Here is a 23583-nt window from a genome sequence, read left to right on the forward strand (position 1 = left end):
TTTTATTAAAACGCAGGGCATTATGGGGCACAATGCTCCCAAAACATTTCCAAGTGTTGTCCCCGGTGGGAAAAGTGGTGCGATTCTGATCACAATCCACAATTTTCTGGAGTTTGGGGAGATTCCCATTGGGAAATAGAACAAAGAAAATTACAGCACAGGAACAGATCCTTTGGCCCTCCAAGCTGGCACCAACCATGATGCCCGACTGAACTAAAACCCCCTACCCATTCCGGGAACCATATCTCTCTATTCCCATCCTATTCATGTATTTGTCCAGACGCCCCTTAAAAGTCATATGTGCGGGACTAAAAGATGACAGCACGGCTGACTTCTCAGAGATCAGTGTGCCCTTTTTACAGGATGTCCCAATCTCCAGACAAACCCTATGGATTCCCCGGCCTCCCTCCCTGGACCCCCCACCTCCCTGCCCCCCTCCCAAAAAAATCCTAGCTACCAGTGAGCAACACCCTGCTATGGGGTCACTGATGTGCCCCCTTTCACGCTCCCCCATCAGTTCCCCTTGGCAGTGCCAGGTTGTCTGTGCCTTAGCCACCCAGGGCCTCCAATGGCTCCTGCTTTTGGGGAGATCAGTGGTGAGTCCTGCCAGCGGGAGGGTGAATTGGGCTTAAAATTGATAGATGTAAACAGGTACGATATCATTGGGATTATGGCGACATGGTTGAAGGGTGACCAGGAATGGGAACTGACTGTCCCAGGGCATTCAGTATTTAGGAAGGACAGGCAAAAAGGAAAAAAGGTGTTGGAGTGGCATTGCTGGTCAAAGAGGAAATTAACAATAGTGAGAAAGCATATTAGCTCTGACAACGTGGAGTCTGTATGGGTAGAGTTGAGAAATACCAAGGGGCAAAAAAAAACATGTGGGGGGCGGCACAGTAGCATAGTGGTTAAGGGCGGCATGGTAGCACAGTGGTTAGCACTGCTGCTTCACAGCTCCAGGGACCTGGGTTCGATTCCCGGCTTGGGTCAATGTCTGTGTGGAGTTTGCACATTCTCCTCATGTCTGCGTGGGTTTCCTCCCACAGTCCAAAGATGTGCGGGTTAGGTTGATTGGTTTGCTAAAATTGCCCTTAGTGTCCTGAGATGCGTAGGTTAGAGGGATTAGTGGGTAAATATGTAGGGATATGGGGGGGGTAGGGCTTGGGTGGGATTGTGGTCGGTGCAGACTCGATGGGCCGAAGGGCCTCTTTCTGCACTGTAGGGTTCTATGATTTCTATGATATGACACCCACTAAACTGCAGTGGAGATGTTGGGAATGGTATTAAACATGAAATTAGAGATGCTTGTGATCTGGGAATATCGGTGATCATGGGTGATTTTAATCTGATGTGGAGATGCCAGCGTTGGACTGGGGTGAACACAGTAAGAGTTTTAACAACACCAGGTTAAAGTCCAACAGGTTTATTTGGTAGCAAATATGGTAGTTGCTACCAAATAAACCTGTTGGACTTTAACCTGGTGTTAAAACTCTTACTGATTTTAATCTGCACATAGACCGGGCAAATCAAATTAGCAACAATGTTATAGAGGAGGAATTCCTGGAGTGTATATGAAATGGTTTTCTTGACCAATTTGTGGAGGAACCAACTAGAGAGCAGGCCCTCTTAGACCGAGTACTATGTAATGAGAAGGGAATCATTGCCAATCTAGCTGTGCAAGACCCCTTGGATGAGTGACCATAACACGATAGAATTTTTAAAAACCAAGACGGAGAGTGAAGTAGTTGATTCGGAAGCTAGGGTGTTGAATTTTAATAAAGGAATCTATGAGGATATGAGGCACGAGTTGGCCTTGATAGACTGGGACGTTACTTATAGGGATGACAGTGGATAGACAATGGCAAACGTTCAAGGAACGCATGGGAGAACTGCAGTAAATGTTTATTCCTGTCTGGCACAAATGCAAAATGGGTAAGAGGGCCAATCCACTGCTTACAAAGGAAATTAGAGAGAGTATCTGATCCGGGGAAGTATACAGATTGACCAAGAAAAATAGTAGGTCTGAGGATTGGGAGCAGTTTAGAATTCAGCAAAGAAGGACCAAGGGATTGATTAAGAGGAAAATACAATACAAAAGTAAGCTTGCAGAGAACATAAAGACTGACACTAAGATACGTGAAGAGAAAGAGGTTGGTGAAGACAAATGTAGGTCCCCTGCAGACAGAAATGGGGGAATGTATAATAGGGGACAATGAAATGGCCGAGCAACTGAATACATACTTTGGTTCTGTCTTTACAAAAGAGGACACAAATCAGATGCCAGAAATGTTGGAGAATGCAAGATTTAGAGAGAGGGAAGAGCAGAGAGAGATCAATATTAGTTGAGAAATGGTACTGGGAAAATTGATGGGATTGAAGGCAAATAAATCCCCAGGGTCTGATAACTTACATCCTGGAGTATTTAAGGAAGTGGCTCTAGAAATAGTGGATGCATTGGTGGTCATCTTCCAGGATTCTATAGACTCTGGAACAGTCCCTGCAGATTGGAGGGTAGCTAATGTCACTCCAATATTCAAAGAGGGAAGTAGAGAGGAAACAGGGAATTATAGACCAGTCAGCTTAACATTGGTAGTGGGGAAAATTCTCGAATCCATTATCAAGGACTTTATAGCAGAGCATTTAGAAAGCAGTGGCAGGATCAGACAGAGTCAGCGTGGATTTATGGAGAGGAAATCATGCTCGACAAATCTGTTGGAATTCTTTGAAGATGTAACTAGTAGAGTTGACAAGGGGGAGCCAGTAGATGTGGTATATTTGGACTTTCAGAAAGCGTTCGACAAAGTCTCGCATAAGAGATTTTCATGCAAGATTAAAGAGCATGGGATTGGGGCAGTGGGGGGAGGTGGGGAGTGTATTGAGAGGGATAGAAAACTGGCTGGCAGAGAGGAAACAAAGTAGGAAAATTGGCAGGCAGTAACTAGTGGGGTGCCACAGGGATCGGTGCTGGGACCCCAGCTATTCACAATATATATTAATGATTTGGATGAGGGAACAAAATGTAACATCTCAAAGTTTGCAGATGATACCAAGTTGGGTGGGAGGGTGAACTGTGACGAGGATGCAGAGATCCTTCAGAATCTGAAAATAGTGCGAGGTGATTCATTTTGGTAGGACAAATTTGAATGTGGATTACAGGGTCAACGGCAGGGTTCTGAGGAATGTGGAGGAACAGAGATCTTGGGGTTCATATCCACAGATCTCTGAAGGTTGCCACTCAAGTGGATAGAGCCGTCAAGAAGGCCTGTAGTGTGTCAGTGTTTATTAACAGGGGGTTTGAGTTTAAGAGCCGTGGGGTTATGCTGCAACTGTACAGGACCTTGGTGAGACCACATTTGGAATATTGTGTGCAGTTCTGGTCACCTCACTATAAGGAGGATGTGGAAGCATTGGAGAGAGTGCAGAGGAGATTTACCGGGATGCTGCCTGGTTTGGAGGGTAGGTCTTGTGAGGAGAGGTTGAGGGAGCTGGGGCTTTTCCCTTTAGAGCGGAGGAGGATGAGAGGCAACTTAATAGAGGTTTATAAGATAAGGGGGATAGATAGAGTGGACGTTCAGAGACTATTTCCTCGGGTGAATGTAGCTGTTACTAGGGGGCATAACTATAAGGTTCATGGTGGGAGATATAGGAGGGATGTACGAGGTAGGTTCTTTACTCAGTGGTTGGGGTGTGGAATGGACTGCCTGCTGTGATAGTGGAGTCGGACACTTTAGGAAATTTCAATCGATTATTGGATAGGCACATGGAGCACACCAGGATGATAGGGAGTGGGATAGCTTGATCTTGGTTTTGGACAAAGCTCAGCACAACATCGAGGGCCAAAGGGCCTGTACTGTTCTATGTCCTTTTTAATGATCTGGACAGGTTGGGTGAGTGGGCAAATCAATGGCAGATGCAGTAGAATTTGGATAAATGTGAGGTTATTCACTTTGGAAGCAAAAACAAGGCGGCAGATTACTACCTGAATGGCTGTAAATTGGGGAGAGGGGAGTGTGCAGCGGGACCTGGGTGTCCTTGTGCACCAGTCGCTGAAGGTAAGCATGCAGGTGCAGCAGATGGGTAAAGAAGGTAAGTGGTATGCTGGCCTTCATTGCGAGAGGTTTCGAGTACAGGAGCAGGGATGTGTTGTTGCAATTATACAGGGCCTTGGCAAGGCCACACCTAGAGTGTTGTGTGCAGTTCTCCTTTTCTGAGGAAGGATTGTCTGGCTCTTGAGGGAGTGCAGCGAAGGTTTACCAGGCTGATTCTGGGGATGGATGAGGTGAGATTGACTAGGTTAGGATTGTTTTCACTGGAGTTCAGACGAATGAGAAGGGGGAATCTCAGAGAGACTGATAAAATTCTAACAGGACTAGACAGGATAGATGCAGGGAGGATATTCCCGATGGTGGGGGAGTCCAGAACCAGGGGTCACAGTCTGAGGATTCAGGGTAGACCATTTAGGATGGAGATGAGGAGACATTTCTTCACCCAAAGAGTGGTGAGCCTGTGGAATTCATTACCACAGGAAGTAGTTGATGCCAAAACATTGAATGTATCCAAGAGGCAGCTGGATATAGCGCTTGGGGGGAATGGGATCAAAGGTCATGGAGAGAAAGCAGGATTAGGCTATTGAGTTGGACGATCAGCCATGATCTTAATGAATGGCAGAGCAGGCTCGAAGGGCTGAATGGTGTTTCCATGTTTGAAGTTGGATTTGAAGATGCTAATCTGGCTCAGGCCCTCGCCCCAGGGTGATCATGTCGCAGGTGGGGTGGTCAGGAAGAATCTCAAAGTGAGTTCTCCCCAGCACAAGTTGTATTGGGCCCCTCGAGTCTCTGACCAGAACGGGATTTGCGTCTATGTGGGGCCGGAGAATCCTCCCCAGAGAGCTGCCTGAAACAGATCTCTTAATTATTTCTTGGGCTAGGAGTGTTACTGGCTAGGCCAAGCATTTATTGCCCTTTTGATTCAAGTCATCAATTGAATAACGTAAAGTTTATTTATTAGTCACAAGTCTTACATTAACACTGCAAAGGAGCTACTGTGAAATTCCTAGTCGCCACACTTGTGCCCGTTTGGGTTAATGCACCTAACCAGAACATTCAGAATGTGGAAGGAAACCCATGCAGACACGGGGAGAGCGTACAGACTCCCCACAGACAGTGACCCAAGCCAGGAATCGAACCTGGGCCCCTGGTGCTGTGAGGCAGCAGTGCTAACCACTGTGCCAATTCAAGGGATTTTTGCATAAAGAACTCTAAAGGAAAACTTTCCAGGGTGACAGAGGGAGAGTGTAAGAGAGTGGGGTTAATGTTAAGTGGCACAGGCCGGTCGTGTTTCGAATGGCCCAACCAAATCTGACCTGCGTGTGTACAGGAGCTGGGTTCAGGCTGCTCCAAGGAGAGAGAGTCATGGTCTAATTGGGGATTAGGATCACAAAAGCTGGGGCCAGGAGCAGAGACATTGTGGTGAATGGTGGGCCAAAGGAACTTTGAACATTCCCTTAGAATCCCATATCTGACCTCAATGAGTCCAGTGCTTGGTGTCAGCCGAGTGGTGGATGGGGGCACGAAAGAGAGAAAAAAACAGAGAAGAAAAGAAAAGAGAGAATCCCCTTACCCTGGAGGAGCCTGTCACCGAACACTTGCTTCTCGATGAACAGAGGACCAGGGGTCAGGTTAACTTCAGAGTCACACTGGCAGGCCACATCCACCTGGGGACAAAAACAGATAGTGGTCCTGAGGAGCGCACAGACAGCGAGAAAGAGAGGCAGCCAGACACTGACACACACAGGCAGATAGAGACCATTTTCAGGTGCGTCACTACACTAGTTGTGCTATCGAATTGTCAATGTTAAAACTTGACCAATGATTGAGACATCACAATCAAACCATCACAAACCAATGAATGGGAAGGTTAAATTTGATTGGTGATTAAAAACCCTAGGCTGCAAGTCTTCCAAATTGGTACTAAGTGCCCATGCCAGCAGGGTGGGAAAACCTGGAGGGTTTTCTGCTGGTAGTGTCTATCAGGTGGGATTCTCCCTCTTAATAGATGCTAAATTTATTCAGAGCGGGCAACCTGCCGACCAGCTCCCTACTCTTTGCAATAAAGGTCATCCCATTTGCCTTCCTAATTAAAAATTTATTAGTCACAAGTAAGGCTTACATTAACACTGCAATGAAGTTACTGTGAAATTCCCCTAGTCGCCACACCCGGCACCCGTTTGGGTCAATGCACCCTAACCAGCACATCTTTCAGACTGTGGGAGGAAACTGGAGCACCTGGAGGAAACCCACACAGACACAGGTAGAACATGCAAACTCCACACAGCCAGTCACCCAAACCGGGAATCGAACCTGGGTCCCTGGCGCTGTGAGGCAGCAGTGCTAACCACTATGCCACCCTGCACTGTACTTGCTGTACCTGCACTGACCTGTTTGTGATTCAGATGCGAGGACACCCAGATCCCCCTGCACTCCATTCTGAAGTATTTCCCAATTTAAATAACAATTTGCTTTACTATTCTTCCTGCCAAAGCAGATACCTTCACGTTCTCTCATGACAGTACAGCACAGAACAGGCCCTTCGGCCCACGATGTTGTGCCGAGCTTTGTCTGAAACCCAGATCAAGCTATTTCCTCCCTATCATGCGGTCAAGAAGGCGTACGGCGTACTGGCCTTCATTAATCGAGGGATTGAGTTTAGGAGTCGGGAGATAATGCTGCAGCTTTATAGGACCCTGGTTAGACCCCACTTGGAGTACTGCGCGCAGTTCTGGTCACCTCATTACAGGAAAGATGTTGAAGCCATTGAAAGGGTGCAGAGGAGATTTACAAGGATGTTGCCTGGATTGGGGGGCATGCCTTATGAGGATAGGTTGAGGGAGCTTGGTCTCTTCTCCCTGGAGAGACGAAGGATGAGAGGTGACCTGATAGAGGTTTACAAGATGTTGAGAGGTCTGGATAGGGTAGACTCTCAGAGGCTATTTCCAAGGGCTGAAATGGTTGCTACGAGAGGACACAGGTTTAAGGTGCTGGGGGGTAGGTACAGAGGAGATGTCAGGGGTAAGTTTTTCACTCAGAGGGTGGTGGGTGAGTGGAATCGGCTGACGTCGGTGGTGGTGGAGGCAAACTCTTTGGGGTCTTTTAAGAGACTTCTGGATGAGTACATGGGATTTAATGGGATTGAGGGCTATAGATAGGCCTAGAGGTGGGGATGTGATCGGCGCAACCTGTGGGCCGAAGGGCCTGTTTGTGCTGTGGCTTTCTATGTTCTATGTTCTATGTTCTATCATCCCGAAGTATTCCATGTGCCTATCCAATCGCTTCTTAAATGTTCCTCAAGTGTCTGACTCCACTATCCCTGCAGGCAGTCCATTCCACACCCCAACCACTCTGAGTAAAAAAAACCCACCTCGGACATCCTTCCTATATCTCCCACCATGAACCCTATAGTTATGCCCCCTAGTTACCACTCCATTCACCCGAGGAAATAGTCTTTGAACGTTCACTCTATCTATCCCCCTCATCATCTTATAAACCTCTATCAAGTCTCCTCTCAACCTCCTCCGCTCCAAAGAGAAAAGCCCAAGTTCCCTCAACCTTTCCTCATAAGACCTACCCTCCAAACCAGGCAGCATCCTGGTAAATCTCCTTTGTACTCTTTCCAGTGTCTCCACATCCTTCTTGTAGTGAGGTGACCAGAACTGCACACAATATTCCAAATGTGGTCTCACCAAGGTCCTGTACAGTTGCAGCATGACCCCACGGCTCTTAAACTCCAACCCCCTGTTAATGAATGCCAACACACTATAGGCCTTCTTCACGGCTCTATCCACTTGAGTGGCAACCTTCAGAGATCTATGGATATGAACCCCAAGATCTCTCTGTTCCTCCACATTCTTCAGAACCCTACCTTTGACCCTGTAATCCACATTTAAATTTGTCCTACCAAAATGAATCACCTCGCATTTGTCAGGGTTAAACTCCATTTGCCATTTTTCAGCCCAGCTCTGCATCCTATCTATATCTCTTTGCAGCCTACAACAGCCCTCCACCTCATCCACTACTCCACCAATCTTGGTGTCATCAGCAAATTTACTGATCCACCCTTCAGCCCCCTTCTCCAAGTCATTTATAAAAATTACAAAGAGCAGAGGACCAAGCACTGATCCCTGTGGCACTCCGCTGGTATCCGGTTTCCAGTCCGAAAATTTTCCATCCACCACCACCCTCGGTCTTCTGTTAGATAGCCAGTTACCTATCCAATCGGCCAAACTTCCCTCTATCCCACACATCCTTACTTTCTTCATAAGCCGACTGTGGGGGACTTTATCAAACGCCTTATTAAAATCCATGTATATGACATCAACTGCACTACCTTCATCTACACACTTAGTTACCTCCTCAAAAAATTCTATCAAATTTGTGAGGCAAGACTTGCCCTTCACAAATCCGTGCTGACTAACCCGGATTAAGCTGCATCCTTCTAAATGGTCGTAAATCCTATCCCTGAGGACCTTTTCCATCAACTTACCGACCACCGAAGTAAGACTAACCGGCCTATAATTACCAGGGTCATTTCTATTCCCTTTCTTAAACAGAGGAACCACATTCGCCACTCTCCAGTCCTCTGGCACCACCCCCGTGGACAGTGAGGACGCAAAGATCAATGCTAAAGGCTCTGCAATCTCATCCCTTGCCTCCTAAAGAATCCTAGGATATATTTCATCAGGCCCAGGGGACTTATCAACTTTCAGTTTATTCAAAATTGCTAGTACATCTTCCCTCCGAACATCTACTTCCTCCAGCCTATCAGCCTGTGACACCTTCTCTTCCTCAAAAACATGGCCTACATATACTCCATCCGACAAATGTTTGTCCACTCACTTAACCTACCCACATTCCTTTGTATCCACCTCAACTTTCTTTCCTACCAATCTCTCTATTGTCAACAAACCTGGCTACAATATAGTCTCATGTATTGAGCCCCAGTACCGAACCCTGTGGCTGCCCACTTGTTTGCCAACCCGAAGATGGCCCATTTATTTATCCAGACTCTTTCCTATTAGATAGCCAACCCTCTGTGTTAATATCCCATCGCCAACAACATGTACTCCTGAGTGCCCAAAAATCTTCATTATGTTTAGGGCAGCATGGGAGCACAGTGTTTAGCACTGCTGCTTCACAGTGCCAGGGACCCAGGTTCGATTCCAGCTTTGGGTGACTGTGTGGTATTTGCATGTTCTCCCCATGTCTGCATGGGTTTCCTCCCATAGTCCAAAGATATGCGCGTTAGGTTGATTGGCCATGCTAAGTTACCCCTTGGCATCAGGGGGATTAGCAGGGTAAATGTGTGGGGTTATGGGGATAGGGCCTGGGTGGGATTGTGGTCAGTGCAGGCTTGATGGGCTGAATGGCCTCCTTCTGCACTGTAGGGATTCTATGTTGCCTCTGAAGAATGTCATGCTAATCTGAACACGGGGCACTAACCCCTGGAGCAGCAATGGGCAACCGAGGCGAGAGAGTGGGCAGTGCGAGTGGCCCTCCATCTCAGAGGGCCGCAAGATTGAAATTGGGCTTCTTCACCAACCATGGGCTCATGAATAAGATTAAATACATTTAATACACGCCAAATGTTCCATACTCAGAAAATGCTTAATTGTTCATATCTTAATATAAATTGAAGTTAATAGTTTTATTAACAAGAAATATTGATGTTTTGGACACAGAGGGAGCGCATGGCTCTCACAGTCAGTGTTGTGAGCGATCAGCACACACCTCACTCCACTCACCCTTGCCCTCTTTTTAGGTCACACCAAATAAACAAACTCAGATTAAGTCAGGACAAAGTAAAAGGGGGCAGCTCCCCAAAAGGAGGGGGGAAAACAGCCTGAACAGAAATCAAAGTACAAAGGAAACTTAAAAACATCAAATTAAAATGTGCTTTGCGAATCGTTTCAGTCACACTGGCAGGAAAAAAAACTACATGGATGGAAACCAGCGGAATGCGGCAACCCTGCGCCTAGACAACAGTCAACAAAATGTCTGGTGGGGTCTGCACGTGACCCCCAGGCTGCCTATCACAGGATGTGGGTGTGTTACCCAGAGTGCTCGTGCTATGAAGCTATCTCAGTTGCATCCCGACTCACCTGTTTCACTTTGCGGGAGTCAGTCTTCACTCTGCGGCGGGTTGGTCGAACTCTGCAACTTCCCCACGCGCTGCCTTTCCCGTACAGGTCAACGGATTGGTCTAAAATTGAAGACATTTTGTTACAGGTACTCAGACTGAATTCATGTAGCAGCCACTCAATCTGGAAATTTGGACAAAGGAGAAGCTCATCCCGCTCAGAGCTAAATCCATTCGGAAAATTTCGATCCATCCCCACCTGCCATCTTCCCACCCACAGTCCATATCTCCCCATTCCCACTGCAGCAGGGTAGCCATGTCTCATGACAAGCGATCAAACCCAGGATTGGGGATCAGTGAGGGTCTAGCACCAGTGTCAGGGGTCACAGAGGCACTACTGGATAAACCCACAGGTTCAGAGAGCCATCACAGGGTTAGGGTTAGGGCCCCCCCCCTCCCCAAACACTGGGTGCCCATCTCCCCTGTCAGGAAGTCCTACAGTGCTTCACAGCCAACTGAGTTATAGTCAGTGTTGTAAACATATCAGCCAGTTGTACACAGCAAGATCCCACTAAATGTAAAAATGAGCAAATAATCTGTGTTTGGTGCTATGGATCAAGGGATAAATATTACCCAGGACATGACGGGGTGGGGGGGGGGGGGCAGGGGGTGGTGAATTCTGCCCCTGCTCCATTAATAGAGTGGGATCTTAAACAAAGAACAGCACAGCATAGGAAGCGGCCTTTCGGCCCTCCAAGCCCATGCCAATCATGATGTCCTAATTAAAGAACCTTCTGCCCTTACTCGGTCCCCATCTCTCCCTATTCACGTATCCACCCAGATGCCTCTTATTGTTGCTAATGTACCTGCTTCCACCACCTCCTCTGGCAGCGCGTTCCAGGTACCCACCACTCTGCACGAGAAGCTTCCCCTGCACATCTCCCTTAAACTTCCCCCCCCTCTCACCTTGACCCTTAACGTTCACTCAAGGGGGCAGACAGTCTCCTGGTTTAAAGCCTTAGTTGCAAGATAGAAGCTCTGACAGTGCAGCATTCCCTCCATGCAGTGCTAGACATTTTGCCTGGATGTACCTGGAGCAGAGGTTAAACCTTAACCTCTGGATTCAGAAGGAAGGGCAACGTCTCCTGAATCCAACTTTTACAGATGCACCAAAGAAAGCATTCTTTCTGGTTGTTTCACAGCTTGGTGTGGGCTCCTGCTCTGCCCAAGACCGCAAGGAACTACTAAGGGTCGTGACGAAGCCCACTCCATCACACAAACCAGCCTCCCATCCATTGACTCTGTCTACACTTCCCACTACCTTGGGAAAGCAGCCAGCATAATCAAGGACTCCACGCACCCCGGACATTCCCTCTTCCACCTTCTTCCGTTAGGAACATACAAAAATCTGAGATCACATACCCCAACCAACTCAAGAACAGCTTCTTCCCTGCTCCCAGGCTTCTGAATGGACCTATCTCTCACAAAGTTGATCTTTCTCTACACCCTCGCTATGACTGTGACACTACATTCTGCACTCTCCCCTTTCCTTCTCTATGAAGAGTATGCTTTGCCCTCTTTTTAGGTCAAACCAAATAAACAAACTCAGATTAAGTCAGGGTATAGTGTGCACGAAACAATCCTTTCCACCAATACCAATGCATGTGACAATAATAAATCAAATCAAACCCTGGAGCCCCTGGCTGGCACATCCGGCTCTCTCATACCAGGAAGAATCTCCTCCTAGTCCCTTTGGAATAATTACCCCTCAAAGACAACATCGCAAAGCAGATTATCCAATCGGTTTCTGGGATCTTGCTTTGTTAAAACTGGATGCCACATTTCCTACGGCAATAGCACGACCTCATTTGCTTTGTGACATTGTGTGGATGTGAAAGAGAGAGACATTTATACAATTGGGAGATTTGGGGTGATAAGCAAGCTGCCTCGTGAGGTTCGTCAACACCAGAATCCCCCCTGCCCCTCGCATCAGGACTTTGCCCACTAGCGATGGTTACATACCAGGCACCAAGCAGGGATCAGAAACACTGCCCTCGTATGTTCTTGATCCTCCAATGTCCACTGACGAGTCCCACTCCAAGGGTAAGGAGTTGGCACCAAAAGGGCTCCAATGGCCAGGTTGATGGTCACCCAGTGGGTGCTGTGTTATTGGACCCCCGCGATGCTCGACTCCCTGTCCCTCCAGGATGGTGTCAGAGTGATGGTCAGACCCACCCGCCCCTCGGTTGGCCAATTCCCATTCAAACACCTGGGAATATGGGGAGACAACAGGTCAGTTTGCAGAATGCAGACTAGAAGCTAAACTGCATTTATATAGCATCGATATCACAGTCAAACATCCTGAGGCAGGAGCGTTGACACCAAATCAGAGAGATTTAGGGCTGTTTAATTTAAGAGATAAGTTTCAAAGTGATCATGAGGCAGAGAGAGAGGTGGTTTCAGAGCCTGGGGCCTAGACACCTGAAGGAGTGGCCACCAGTGGCAGAGTGGTGAAAATTGAGGGACAGGCAAGAGGCCAGAATTTGAAGAGCGCAGATATCTTGGGAGGGTTGTGGGGTGGAGGGGATGACTGAGATAGGGAGCAATGAGACTACGGAGGGATTTGACAAAATAATTTAAAAATCAAGCCAACGTTGCTTGATCAGGAGGAGCCAATGTCAGCGAGAGAGCATGTGGGGTGATAGAGGGGTCACGAGCTAGGAAACGGGCAGTGAATTGCATCATGTTCCAGGAACCAAGAGACCAGCCAGGAGTGTTATTGGAATGATTGATTCAAGGGGTGACGGAGGCATGGACGAGGGTTCCAGCAGCAGGAGCTGAGATAAGGATGATATTGGGCAATGTTTTGGAGGTGGAAATAGGTAGCCATGGTAACAACATGGATAAGAGGTTAGAATTTCACCTCCAGATGAAACATGACACGGAGGCTGTGAACAGACTGGCCCCACCTCAACCAACACCTCTACGTTTTCAGGAGACTAAGGAAATTTGGCATGTCAGCTAAGACTCACCAACTTTTACAGATGCGCCATAGAAATCATTCTTTCTGGTTGTATCAGAGCTTGGTATGGCTCCTGCTCTGCCCAAGACTGTAAAAAACTACAAAAGGTCATGAACATAGCCCAATCCATCACGCAAACCAGCCTCCCATCCACTGACTGTCTACACTTCCTGCTGCCTTGGAAAAACAGCCAGCATAATTAAAAACCCCACGCACCCCAGACATTCTCTCTTCCACCTTCCATTGGGAAAAAGATAGAAAGTCTGAGGTCACGTACCAACCGACTCAAGAACAGCTTCTTCTCTACTGCTGTCAGACTTTCGAATGGACCTAGCTTGCATTAAGTTGATCTTTCTCTACACCCTAGCAATGACTAACACTATATTCTGCACTCTCTCGTTTCCTTCTATGAACGGTATGCTTTGTCTGTATCACACGCAAGAAACAATACTTTTCCACTGTATACTGATACATGTGACAATAATAAATCAAATGCAACAGGTGAATATAGAAGGAAAGTGCCAACTAAGGACATCTTGTGAGTGCAGAGCAGAAACCTTCAGAGACAAGTCAAGGAGTGTGTGGCTGATTACGGACTCTGTACAAGGGTTCTTTGTGCATGCAAACAACCTACAACCCAGGAATCACTGTTACAGGAGGAGGACCACGAGCTTGGAGAAGAGGACAATATCCGTATCGAGTGATTGAAAGCTGGTAGCTCCCTCACCAGGGTGGGTAACATGTAGATCTCAATACTGAGTCTGAGTTGACTCTATACGATGTTCTCAGAAAGCGTGATTGAGCTAACTATTCTGAATAAAGTAGATTTGTACTAAATTTAGTTGTCTTTATTGCATCCACCCAAGCACGGTCTTGGTCAACACCAGGTAGAGAGGGGGCTGGGGTGGGTAGCCAGGGAACAGATTTTGGAGTCGGGAAACAATGGCTTCAGTCTTCCCAATGTGCCATTGGGAGAAATTTCTGCTCATCCAATACTGGAGGCCAGATAAACAAACATCTGGCAACTTAGCAACAAGAAGAAGTGGAGCGAGATGGTTGAGAGGTTGAGCTGGGGGTCATCAGTGTACATGGAATCATAATATCCCTACAGGGCAGAAAGAGGCCATTCAGCCCATTAAGTCTGCACCAATTCTCTGAAAGTTTCTTATCCAGGCCCGACCCATAACTCAGTATTTACTACAACGAATCCACTTAAATCGGCACATCTTTTGACACTAAGGGGCAATTTTGTTCTTTACACTCCAAAGATGTGTAGATTAGGTGGATTGGTCAAAGACAATTACAGCACAGGAACAGGCCCTTCGGCCCTCCAAGCCTGCACTGACCATGAAGCCTGTCTGAACCAAAACCCCTGCTCTTCTGGGGACCATATCCCCCTATTCCCATTCATGTATTTGTCCAGATGCCCCTTAAAAGTCACGATCGTATCTGCTTCCATTGCCTCCCCCAGCAGCGAGCTCAAGGTATCCATCACCCTCTTTAAAAAAACTTGCCTCGTACATCTCCTTTAAACCTTGCCCCTCGCAGTGTGGGAGGAAACCCACACATGTGAAAATTAACACTGCCTTTGAGTGATGCTCAAAGTAGATGAGATATAGGGGTGGGTGGGGTCAAGGATTGATCCTTGGGGAATTCTATGTGGTATTTTCACAATCCTAGCCCCTTTTGGAGTCAAGATCCAATGCATCCTCCAATTAACTTCCCTCAACTATCAGGTAGAGGAAGCTGGATGCAGACATGTATTTGGGCGCAGCGAATCTAACTTGCCACTTAGTCAAAGGAAGGAAAGCACCTAGGGGTTTTAGCTTCCTTAGAATAGTCCAAATTTCAATAATATTTTAGCTAGATTGTGATATTACAAGGGTGTGGGCGAACAGTGAAATATTCAAAGGAGTTGGGTTAAACTACAAAGTTAAGATACACAAATTTATTCATATAAAAGCATGGCAGCTATACAAAAAGAGTACAACTCGCAAAGCTAAATAAAACACTGAAAAGAATAGATAATAAGAGAACCCAGCAATTACTTGGTTACAAATGCAAGAATTCTAAGAGTAAGCAAGTCTGTAAGTAATGATCAAATAACAAGTAATATTATCTTTTAATCCTCAACATCCTGAGGGTTACTATTGACCAGAAACTGAACTGGACCAGCCATACAAATACTGTGGCTACAAGAGCAAGTCAGAGGCACTCCTGGCTCCCCAAGACACAAGTCAGGAGTGTGATGGAATACTCTCCACTTGCCTGGATGGGTGCAGCTCCAACTACACTCAAGAAACTCCATATCATCCAGGACAAAGCAGCCCACATTATTGACACCCCATCCACAAACATTCATTCCATCCACCACTGAGTGATAGCCGTGTACACAAGATGCACTGCAGCAACTCACCAAGGCTCCTTTAAAACCCACAAACTCTACCCTCAAGAATGTGAAGATAGTGAGAGGCCATACTCAATTAATAAATGATATTCTATGGTTTCGACTATGACACTGGTATCATAGAAATCATAGAAACCCTACAGTACAGAAAGAGGCCATTCGGCCCATCGAGTCTGCACCGACCACGATCCCACAATTAGAGCTTGTATCAATACAAGCTAAGCAAAACTACAGTAGGTTAAACATCAGGCCTGAAATTATACCATCTTGTTGGATACAATACCTTCATCAAATCAGAATCCCTACAGTGCAGAAGGAGGCTATTTAGCCCAGTGAGTCAGCACCAAACCTCCAACACATCTTACCCAGCCCCTATTCCCTGCACCAAGGGGCAATTTACCATGATCAAGCCATCTAATCTGCACATCTTTGGTGAGGGAGGAAACCGGAGCACCCGGAGGGAACCCACACAGAAACGGGGAGAACGTGCAGACTGCGCACACTCACCCAAGTCCAGAAACAAACTCAGGTCCCTTGTGCTGTGAGCCAAAAGGCCTCCCTCCGCTCCGTAACAATTCTGCGATGTTCTGATCATGATTAGAGAGCTGGACCAGGTGAGTTGTCCCACCAACCTGGACAACATTGGAGGGGTTGGCATGTCATAAGCTGTGGGCAGCTTGGAGAAGGGAGGGATTGTATTTCTTCCATTATTCTCAGAAATCTCTTTTGTTCCCGTCTCCAAGGCCTTAACACCCGTTAGGGGCCTGTTATGGTTTTCTTGTTGCATTTAAAACCATCGTCCCCTCAAGTAGCTAAAACAAAGCAACAGAGTGGTTTTAGGAACTTTATTATAGCTACAGGACCCTGAATGTCCAGAGCATCGAGTGCATAATTCAGGAAAAAAAGGTAATTACAGTCTCAGCTGTGATTACAAGTAATTAGCATATACCAATAGACATATAGGAGGAGTTCTCTATCCAATCATAGTTAAGGCATACATAAGGTTCGTGTCCAATTAAAACTTGTGCATGTTATATCATCAAGAAATGATGGCTATGTCTCTAACCAATGGTATCTCAACCTCCCTTTCCATTGTTCCTTTTTCTAATGGGCAGGCATGAACTACAGCTGCACAGTTAGACTTTTATCTGGGCTTAAGGGTGGCAGTGGTTAGCACTGCTGCCTCAGTGCCAAGTTCAACGCCTGGCTTGGGTCACTGTCTGTGTGGAGTTTGCACATTCTCCCCGTGTGTGCATGGGTTTCCTCCCACAGTCCAAAGACGTGCAGGTCAGGTTGATTGGCTATGCTAAATGGCCCCTTAGTGTCAAGGGATTAGCAGGGTAAATATGTGAGGTTACAGGAATAGGGCCTGGGTGGGTCAGTGCAGACTTGATGGGCTGAATGGCCTCCTTCTGCACTGTAGGGATTCTAACTTTAATGAAAGTCTGTTACTTGCCACACAGCTTTCCCTGACGGAGGTTCAACTTGCAGCTTGTGATTTCACTCTCAAAGTCCTTCCTAAATTGCAGTACACGGAATTGCACACAATTCTCCAGGTGGGCTCCAACCTGTCGCCACAACTTTCTCGTTTCCGTGCTCTTTGCCTCTCCCAACAACCCGCAGGAATTCAGCTTTTTAATCACAAAGGAGTAGTGGAACTTGCCCTGCCACCTCTTGAGGGTTTGGTTTGGACATTCCCAGGTCTCTGAACGATGTGGTTATGTTGCCACTCTACATTCTTTCTATAAGATTGCATCACTTCACACTTGGCACCAACTTTAAAACTGCCACGAATCCAGCCATTTTACCAACCTGTCTGTCGCGCTCTTGACAAACCCCAAGACCCCTTCCCAACGCAAGCGCAGAAGGTGCAACATTCGCCCCTTCAAATTTCTTCCTTCCTCCCTGTCCAGGGTCCCCCACAGTCCTTGTGGGTGATCAGTCTATTTGTATTCTGAATTTGGTAGACTATTTAGTGTTGTTCACAATGCTGTCTCCTCGGCAATGGGGAGCAGATTGGGTGGCCATTTTGTGGAACCATCTCCATCTCCAGCCATGACGGAGCTCTGGTCACCTGTCACCTTAATTCTCTGTCCCACTCCCATTCTGATTGGCCTCCTACTCAAAGAACAAAGAAAATTACAGCACAGGAACAGGCCCTTCAGCCCTCCCAAGCCTACACCGACCACGCTGCCCGACTGAACTAAAACCCCCTGTCCTATTGAAACTCAATGCAAGCTTCCAATTAGGCACTTCAGATTTCAAGTTGGACAATTTCAGATTGTCAACTGCTGCTGCCATTCACACCTCTTCTAGGCCCAACTCTTGTTCCTTTACTTTGGCACATTACCACCTCCTTCCTTGTGTCTTGCACCATCACCCTGTTGTGTGAATAATCATTGCTGAAGTTGCTGCCAAGAGGGGAAAGAGGACCCCAAAAATCGCAGGAACAGGACTGGTTGAAGCAGAGTTAGAAACAGCAGTTGATAAAGATTTGGGGTGGAAGGAGTGAGTGAGTGGGGGGGCCTACAGCCCCTCCTATTTTGTGTTCTTGTTTGAGACAGAAAGAAAGAAAGTGACTGTGGGAAAAAAAGCACAAAGAAACACAGGAAAATGGAGGATTTATGGTCCAGACTCAAGCTTCGGCCCATCAAGTTCTGAAGGATCCTGGGATTGGAGCAAACCTGGTGGCTCCTCACCTGCTCTGTGCTGCTCTTGTAGAGACCAGCTACCTGTCCAAACACTTCCAGCTGGAACTGCAGGAGTTCCCAAACCTCTTCCTCGATGGTCACAGCATCCTGGGGCTCGCTCTTCTGGAGCAGGTTCAACGCCGCCATCAGCAACTCATCCATCTTCTCCGAGATGCAGCTGATCGTTTCCTGGAAGACCTGCGAGGGAGGCGACAGGAGAAAAAGTGTGAAGGAGGGAAGGTGGAGCTGGGTATATCCCCACCCCACACCCAGGATGCCCGGGACATCAACACAGAGTGGACTCAAAAAAACCCTTGTGCAAATAGTTCCATCTGAATCACTTCAAATTTCAATTATGGGGCTATATAGGGGACAGTGGGTTAGCGCTGCTGCCTCACAGCGCCAGGGACCCGGGTTCAATTCCCAGCTTGGGTCACTGTCCATGCAGAGTCTGCAGGCTCTCCCCGTATCTGTGTGGGTTTCCTCCCACAGTCCAAAAGACGTGCTGGTTAGGTGCATTGGCCGTGCTAAATTCTCCCTCAGTGTACCCGAACAGGCCCTGGAGTGTGGCAACTAGAGGATTTTCACAGCAATTCCATTGCAGTGTTAATGTAAGCCTACTTAGGGACATAGAATCCCGACAGTACAGGAGGCAGCCATTCAGCCCATCAAGTCTGCACTGACCACAATCCCACCCAAGCCACATCCCTGTAACCCCATGCATTTACCCTTGCTAATGGCCCTGACACTAAGGGGCAATTTAGCACGGTCAATCCACCTAACCCACACATCTTTCAGACTGAGGGGAAACCGGAGCACCCGGAGGAAACTCAAGAAGACATGTGGAGAACGTACAAACTCCACACAGATAGTGACCCTGAGGCCAGAATCAAACCTGGGTCCCTGGCACTGTGAGGTAGCAGTGCTAACCATGGCTGTAAATATGGAATTAAAAACTAGTCTTGGATCATAGACCGTCAGAAAAACCCATCTGGTTCACGAATGTCCTTTAGGGAAGGAAATCTGCCATCCTTACCCGGTCTGGCCTACAAGTGACTCCAGAGTCACAGCAATGTGGTTGACTCTCAACTGCCCTCGGGCAACTAGGGATGGACAATAAATGCTGGCCGACCAGCGACACCCATGTCCCATTAAAAAAGATAAATAGTCCTTCAAAAATTGCTCTCCCATTGGGTGAGTGTTCCCTCCCCACCCTGGGGAGGTGGGGCGTCAGGATTTGATCCCGGTACCTGTTGTTGGTTGAGCTTCTCCGTCACCTCGCCTGGCGAGAGATATTCCAGTTTGTTGCGTTGAAGGTCCAACTCCATGAGTTGCAGCCACAGATTCTCCCTCGCTGCCTCAAATTCCTCTCTCTGACTCACAAAATACTGAGAACAAGACACAACTAATCGTCACCCGAGATCAGAAAATCGGTGAACAGCACACAGCAGCTCCCCCACCCTGCCACATGCACACATACCCCTGTCCCACCCCCCCAACATGCACAGTATATCCCCCTCGCACTCCCACAGCAGCCCCCATCCCGTGCACAGTATATCCCTGTCCCCACCCCCACACCAGCCCCCCCCCACATGCACAGTATATCCCTCTCGCGCCCCCACAGCAATGCCAAGCATAAATAGCAACAGTATGTTAATGATATTGTTAGGATTTGCAGAATGAGGGCTGCTGGGTGCGACCAGAGTCAGGGGGCTGGATGATGCCACTGGAGCTTCATGCAGCAGTCAATGTCCAGCTGGTGGACAATGCCATCCATTGCCCCAAAGCCCAGTGCCAGCTGTACCTGTGGTGTAGAGGCAGCTCAAGCATGCTGTAGGCCCCGACCCCACCCCTCCCTCAGGAGCCACAGTGTGAGGAGGTTCCTTCTTCACTGAGTGGAGGTGGTGTGCGCTGTATGGGCTGCTGCTGCACATCCCCCTCCAGACTGTCTGGACAGCCGATGGCGAGGGGCGTCTGTCCCTATTCTGCCGCTGTGTTCAGGCCCGTGTCCGCAGAGGGGGAACGCACGGTGACCACCGAAATACTCGAGGCCCCCTGTGACTGGTGGGCACCTCAGGGGTTGAAGTTCATTGGCACACGGCCTCAAAATATCATTAATTTAGTTTGGCGAGATCAATTGGGAGAAATTACTTCAAATCATTAAATATTTAATTTTTCAGTTAAATTTGCTTTATTGGTTCCCGAGAATCCTCTATTCAAGGAGATGGGAAAGGAAAAGGAAAATGGAATTAGCGCGACTTTCGTGGCAGTTATTGTTGGTGCCAACTCAATGGGCCAAAGGGCTTTTTCTGAGCTGTATGATAAGACACTGATGGTGGCACAGTGGCCAGGAACATGTATTGGGCACCATCAGTGTGGAGTCTGCATGTTCTCCCTGGGTTTCTTCCAGTTTCCCCCCACCACAGTCCGAAAGGTGTGCTGGTTAGATGCATTGGCCATGCTAAATTCTCCCTCAGTGTACCTGAACAGGGTATGGCAACTATGGGATTTTCACAGTAACTTCATTGCAGTGTTATAGAATCCTTAGTGCAGAGGGAGGCCATTCAGCCCATCAAATCTGCACTGTCCACAATCCCACCCTATCCCCATAACCCCATGTATTTATCCTAGTTAGTGTCTGGGGGCCTAAGGGGCAATTTAGCACGGCCAATCCACCTAACCAGCACATCTTTCAGACTGTGGGAGGAAACCAGAGCACCCAGAGGAAACCCACGCAGACACAGGGAGAACGTGTGGACTCCACACAGACAGTGACCCAAGCTGGGAATTGAACCCGGGTCCCTGGCGCTGTGAGGCAGCAGTGCTAACCATTGCCACCTTAGCCTACTTGTGATTATGGGGAGGGGGGTGGTGGTGGGGCAAAGTTACTGGGCTCGTAAAATTGCAGCTCCAGAGATAGGGAGTTCAAATCCCACTGTGACAGCTGTGGAATGGAGGTGGCCAATTCACTCAGATGGTTCAAACGTGGCACTAACAATGCCAAGGTCCTGGCATTGGCCAGCAAGGCTTCACCATCATGTGGCCAGTATGCTGCTCGCTACATTTAGTCGCGATCCTAAAATAGTTTGCAGCAAATATAGATAACACTAACTGAAATAGGGACTGCTGGGGGAAGTATTTCAAGCAGCAGACATGTCTAATGCTGCACTCTTGACTAAACACATCAAGGGGGTCAAATACCTTCAGCCTTTTGCAGATGATGCCAACTCTCCTCTGCAGATTGTCCCACCTCTGGTTCCCATCATGCATCATTCCTTTCAGCTGGGTGCCCAATCCTAGTCCCTGCTCCTTGGCCAGTCGCCTGTAACGTCTGTTTATAGATTCCAGTCGGATCGCCTGCTCTTCTGTTCGCTTCCGGAGGCACTTTTCCAATGAAAAATAAAAGCATTATTCCCGGCCTGATCCCTACTTCTCCTCAGCCTTGTATGATCAGGGATCGGCTTGGAGGATTTGGGCCTACAGAGCTTCTGGTTTTTGAGTAGGGTTACCAGGGAATGAAGACCAATCTCCAGGACACTGCTGAGTGTAACCCTGGAGAAAAATCAGGACGTTACAAAGCAGATTTAACAAAATATTTTCTTCATTTCTCTTTAGAGTTTCCCCAGGAAACAGTGCACTGGCTCCCACCACAGAGAAAAACAGAGGGGAGGCTGGAGAATCTCATCCAAAGGACCTGGGTTCGATAGGGCGGCACGGCAGCAGTGATTAGCACTGCTGCTTCACAGCTCCAGGGGCCTGGATTCGATTCCCGTCTCGGGTCACTGTCTGTGTGGAGTTTGCACATTCTCCTCGTGTCTGCGTGGGTTTCCTCCAGGTGCTCCGGTTTCCTCCCACAGTCCAAAGATGTGTGGGTTAGGTTGATTGGCCATGCTAAAAATTGCCCTTAGTGTCCTGAGATGTGTAGGTTAGAGGGATTAGTGGGTAAATATGTAGGGATATGGGGGTAGGGCCTGGGTGGGATTGTGGTCGGTGCAGACTCGATGGGCCGAATGGCCTCTTTCTGTACTGTAGGGTTTCTATGTTTCTATTTGGCTGCCAGTTGAGCAGCATCCAATTGGGTGATGTTAACTCTGTGGGTAAGATTGTATGTCACAAGGATGGATGTGTTGGCTTACTAATGGCTGTGGGGGTGGGGGGCCAGTGATGTAATAAAATCTCCAGGAACAACATCTGATAATCCCCAATTCCAGGTTTGAGGTTTCGGGAATCAGACTGGGAATGGAGTGGGGGTGGGGGGGTGGAGAGCAGGGGGAGATCAGGGATTGGGGCTTGGAAGCTCAGGCTGCTTTTCAGGGCTTGGGGCCTACCAAAGGGGAGTGAAGGCTAACCAGCAGGAATGGCAATAGGCCCCAAAGTAGTCTTTTGACATGAAAGTCTTGGGCTAAAGGTGAAAGTTCAACTCCCCAAATGGAGCCAGCACATCTGACCAATGAGCTAGAAGTGTGGCAACAGAACTGGCCTGCCAAATAAGGAAATAGCTGAGGAACCGGAACCTGATCTGTAATGGAGGAAAGGAGCGAGAGAGTGCGTCAACGAAAAGGACGCAGGATTTCCCCCATAGCTCAGTCTGAACAAGACAAGGAACATTGAACCAGACATGACAGCCTATACTGATCAATCACATGTCAATAGGGGCCAGACAGCAGAGGCAACCATGTGAGGGGTTGGGGGTGGAGAGGGAGCTGTGTGGGGGGAATGATGTTGTGAACATTGAGGGGAACAAAGGACTTCCGAGTAGGTCCCTTCGGCCCTCAGCCTGTTCAGTCAAGATCAGGGCCAAACTGGGTATGATCTCTTACTACACTGGCCTGGCTACCTTCCTCCCCCTTCTCCCCTTCTTTCCCCGCCCCCGCCCCCACCCCCCCCCCCCCCCCCGCAATAACCTATCAGAACATAGAAGCAAATTAAAAAGTTTCCCAAAAATCAACTCCAGCATGTCACAAGGAAACATTTGAGGGGGTGACTAGGTGTGTGGATGAGGGCAGTGTAGTTGATGCAGTCTACATGGACTTCAGTACAGCTTTTGACAAGGTCTGGGGGTGGGGGGGGGGGGGGGGGGGGTGTGTGTGTGTGGGGGGGGGGGGGAGGGGAGGGGGGGGGGTAGAACTGGTCAAGATGACAAGAGCCCATGGGATCCAGGGTGATCTGGATCCAAAATTTGCTTAGTGGCAGGAGGTCGAAGGTTGTTTTTGTGACTGGAAGCCCATGTCCAGTGGTGTACCGTAAGAAATGGTGCTGGGTCCCTCGTTTGGTCATACACATTAATGATCTAGGTGTGAATCTGGGGGTATGATCAGCAAGTTCAAGAGACG

General features: G+C 48.1%; 1 protein-coding gene across 1 annotated transcript in view; it reads right to left on the reverse strand.

Moving 5' to 3' along the window:
* Positions 1–1252: 1252 nt before the first annotated feature.
* LOC144511096 (nesprin-2) overlaps positions 1253–23583 on the reverse strand; it is a 30742-nt gene continuing 8411 nt past the window's right edge. Inside the window, exons 4-10 of the mRNA XM_078241074.1 lie at positions 21452–21634; positions 19501–19638; positions 18260–18448; positions 12154–12400; positions 10154–10254; positions 5620–5713; positions 1253–1257 (exon numbers count right to left, since the gene is read on the reverse strand). Of these exons, the coding sequence (XP_078097200.1) occupies positions 1253–1257; positions 5620–5713; positions 10154–10254; positions 12154–12400; positions 18260–18448; positions 19501–19638; positions 21452–21634 (957 nt within the window). The remainder of the gene's footprint in view (positions 1258–5619; positions 5714–10153; positions 10255–12153; positions 12401–18259; positions 18449–19500; positions 19639–21451; positions 21635–23583) is intronic.

The sequence above is a fragment of the Mustelus asterias genome, chromosome 24, assembly GCF_964213995.1.
Source record: "Mustelus asterias chromosome 24, sMusAst1.hap1.1, whole genome shotgun sequence".
NCBI lineage: Eukaryota > Metazoa > Chordata > Chondrichthyes > Carcharhiniformes > Triakidae > Mustelus > Mustelus asterias.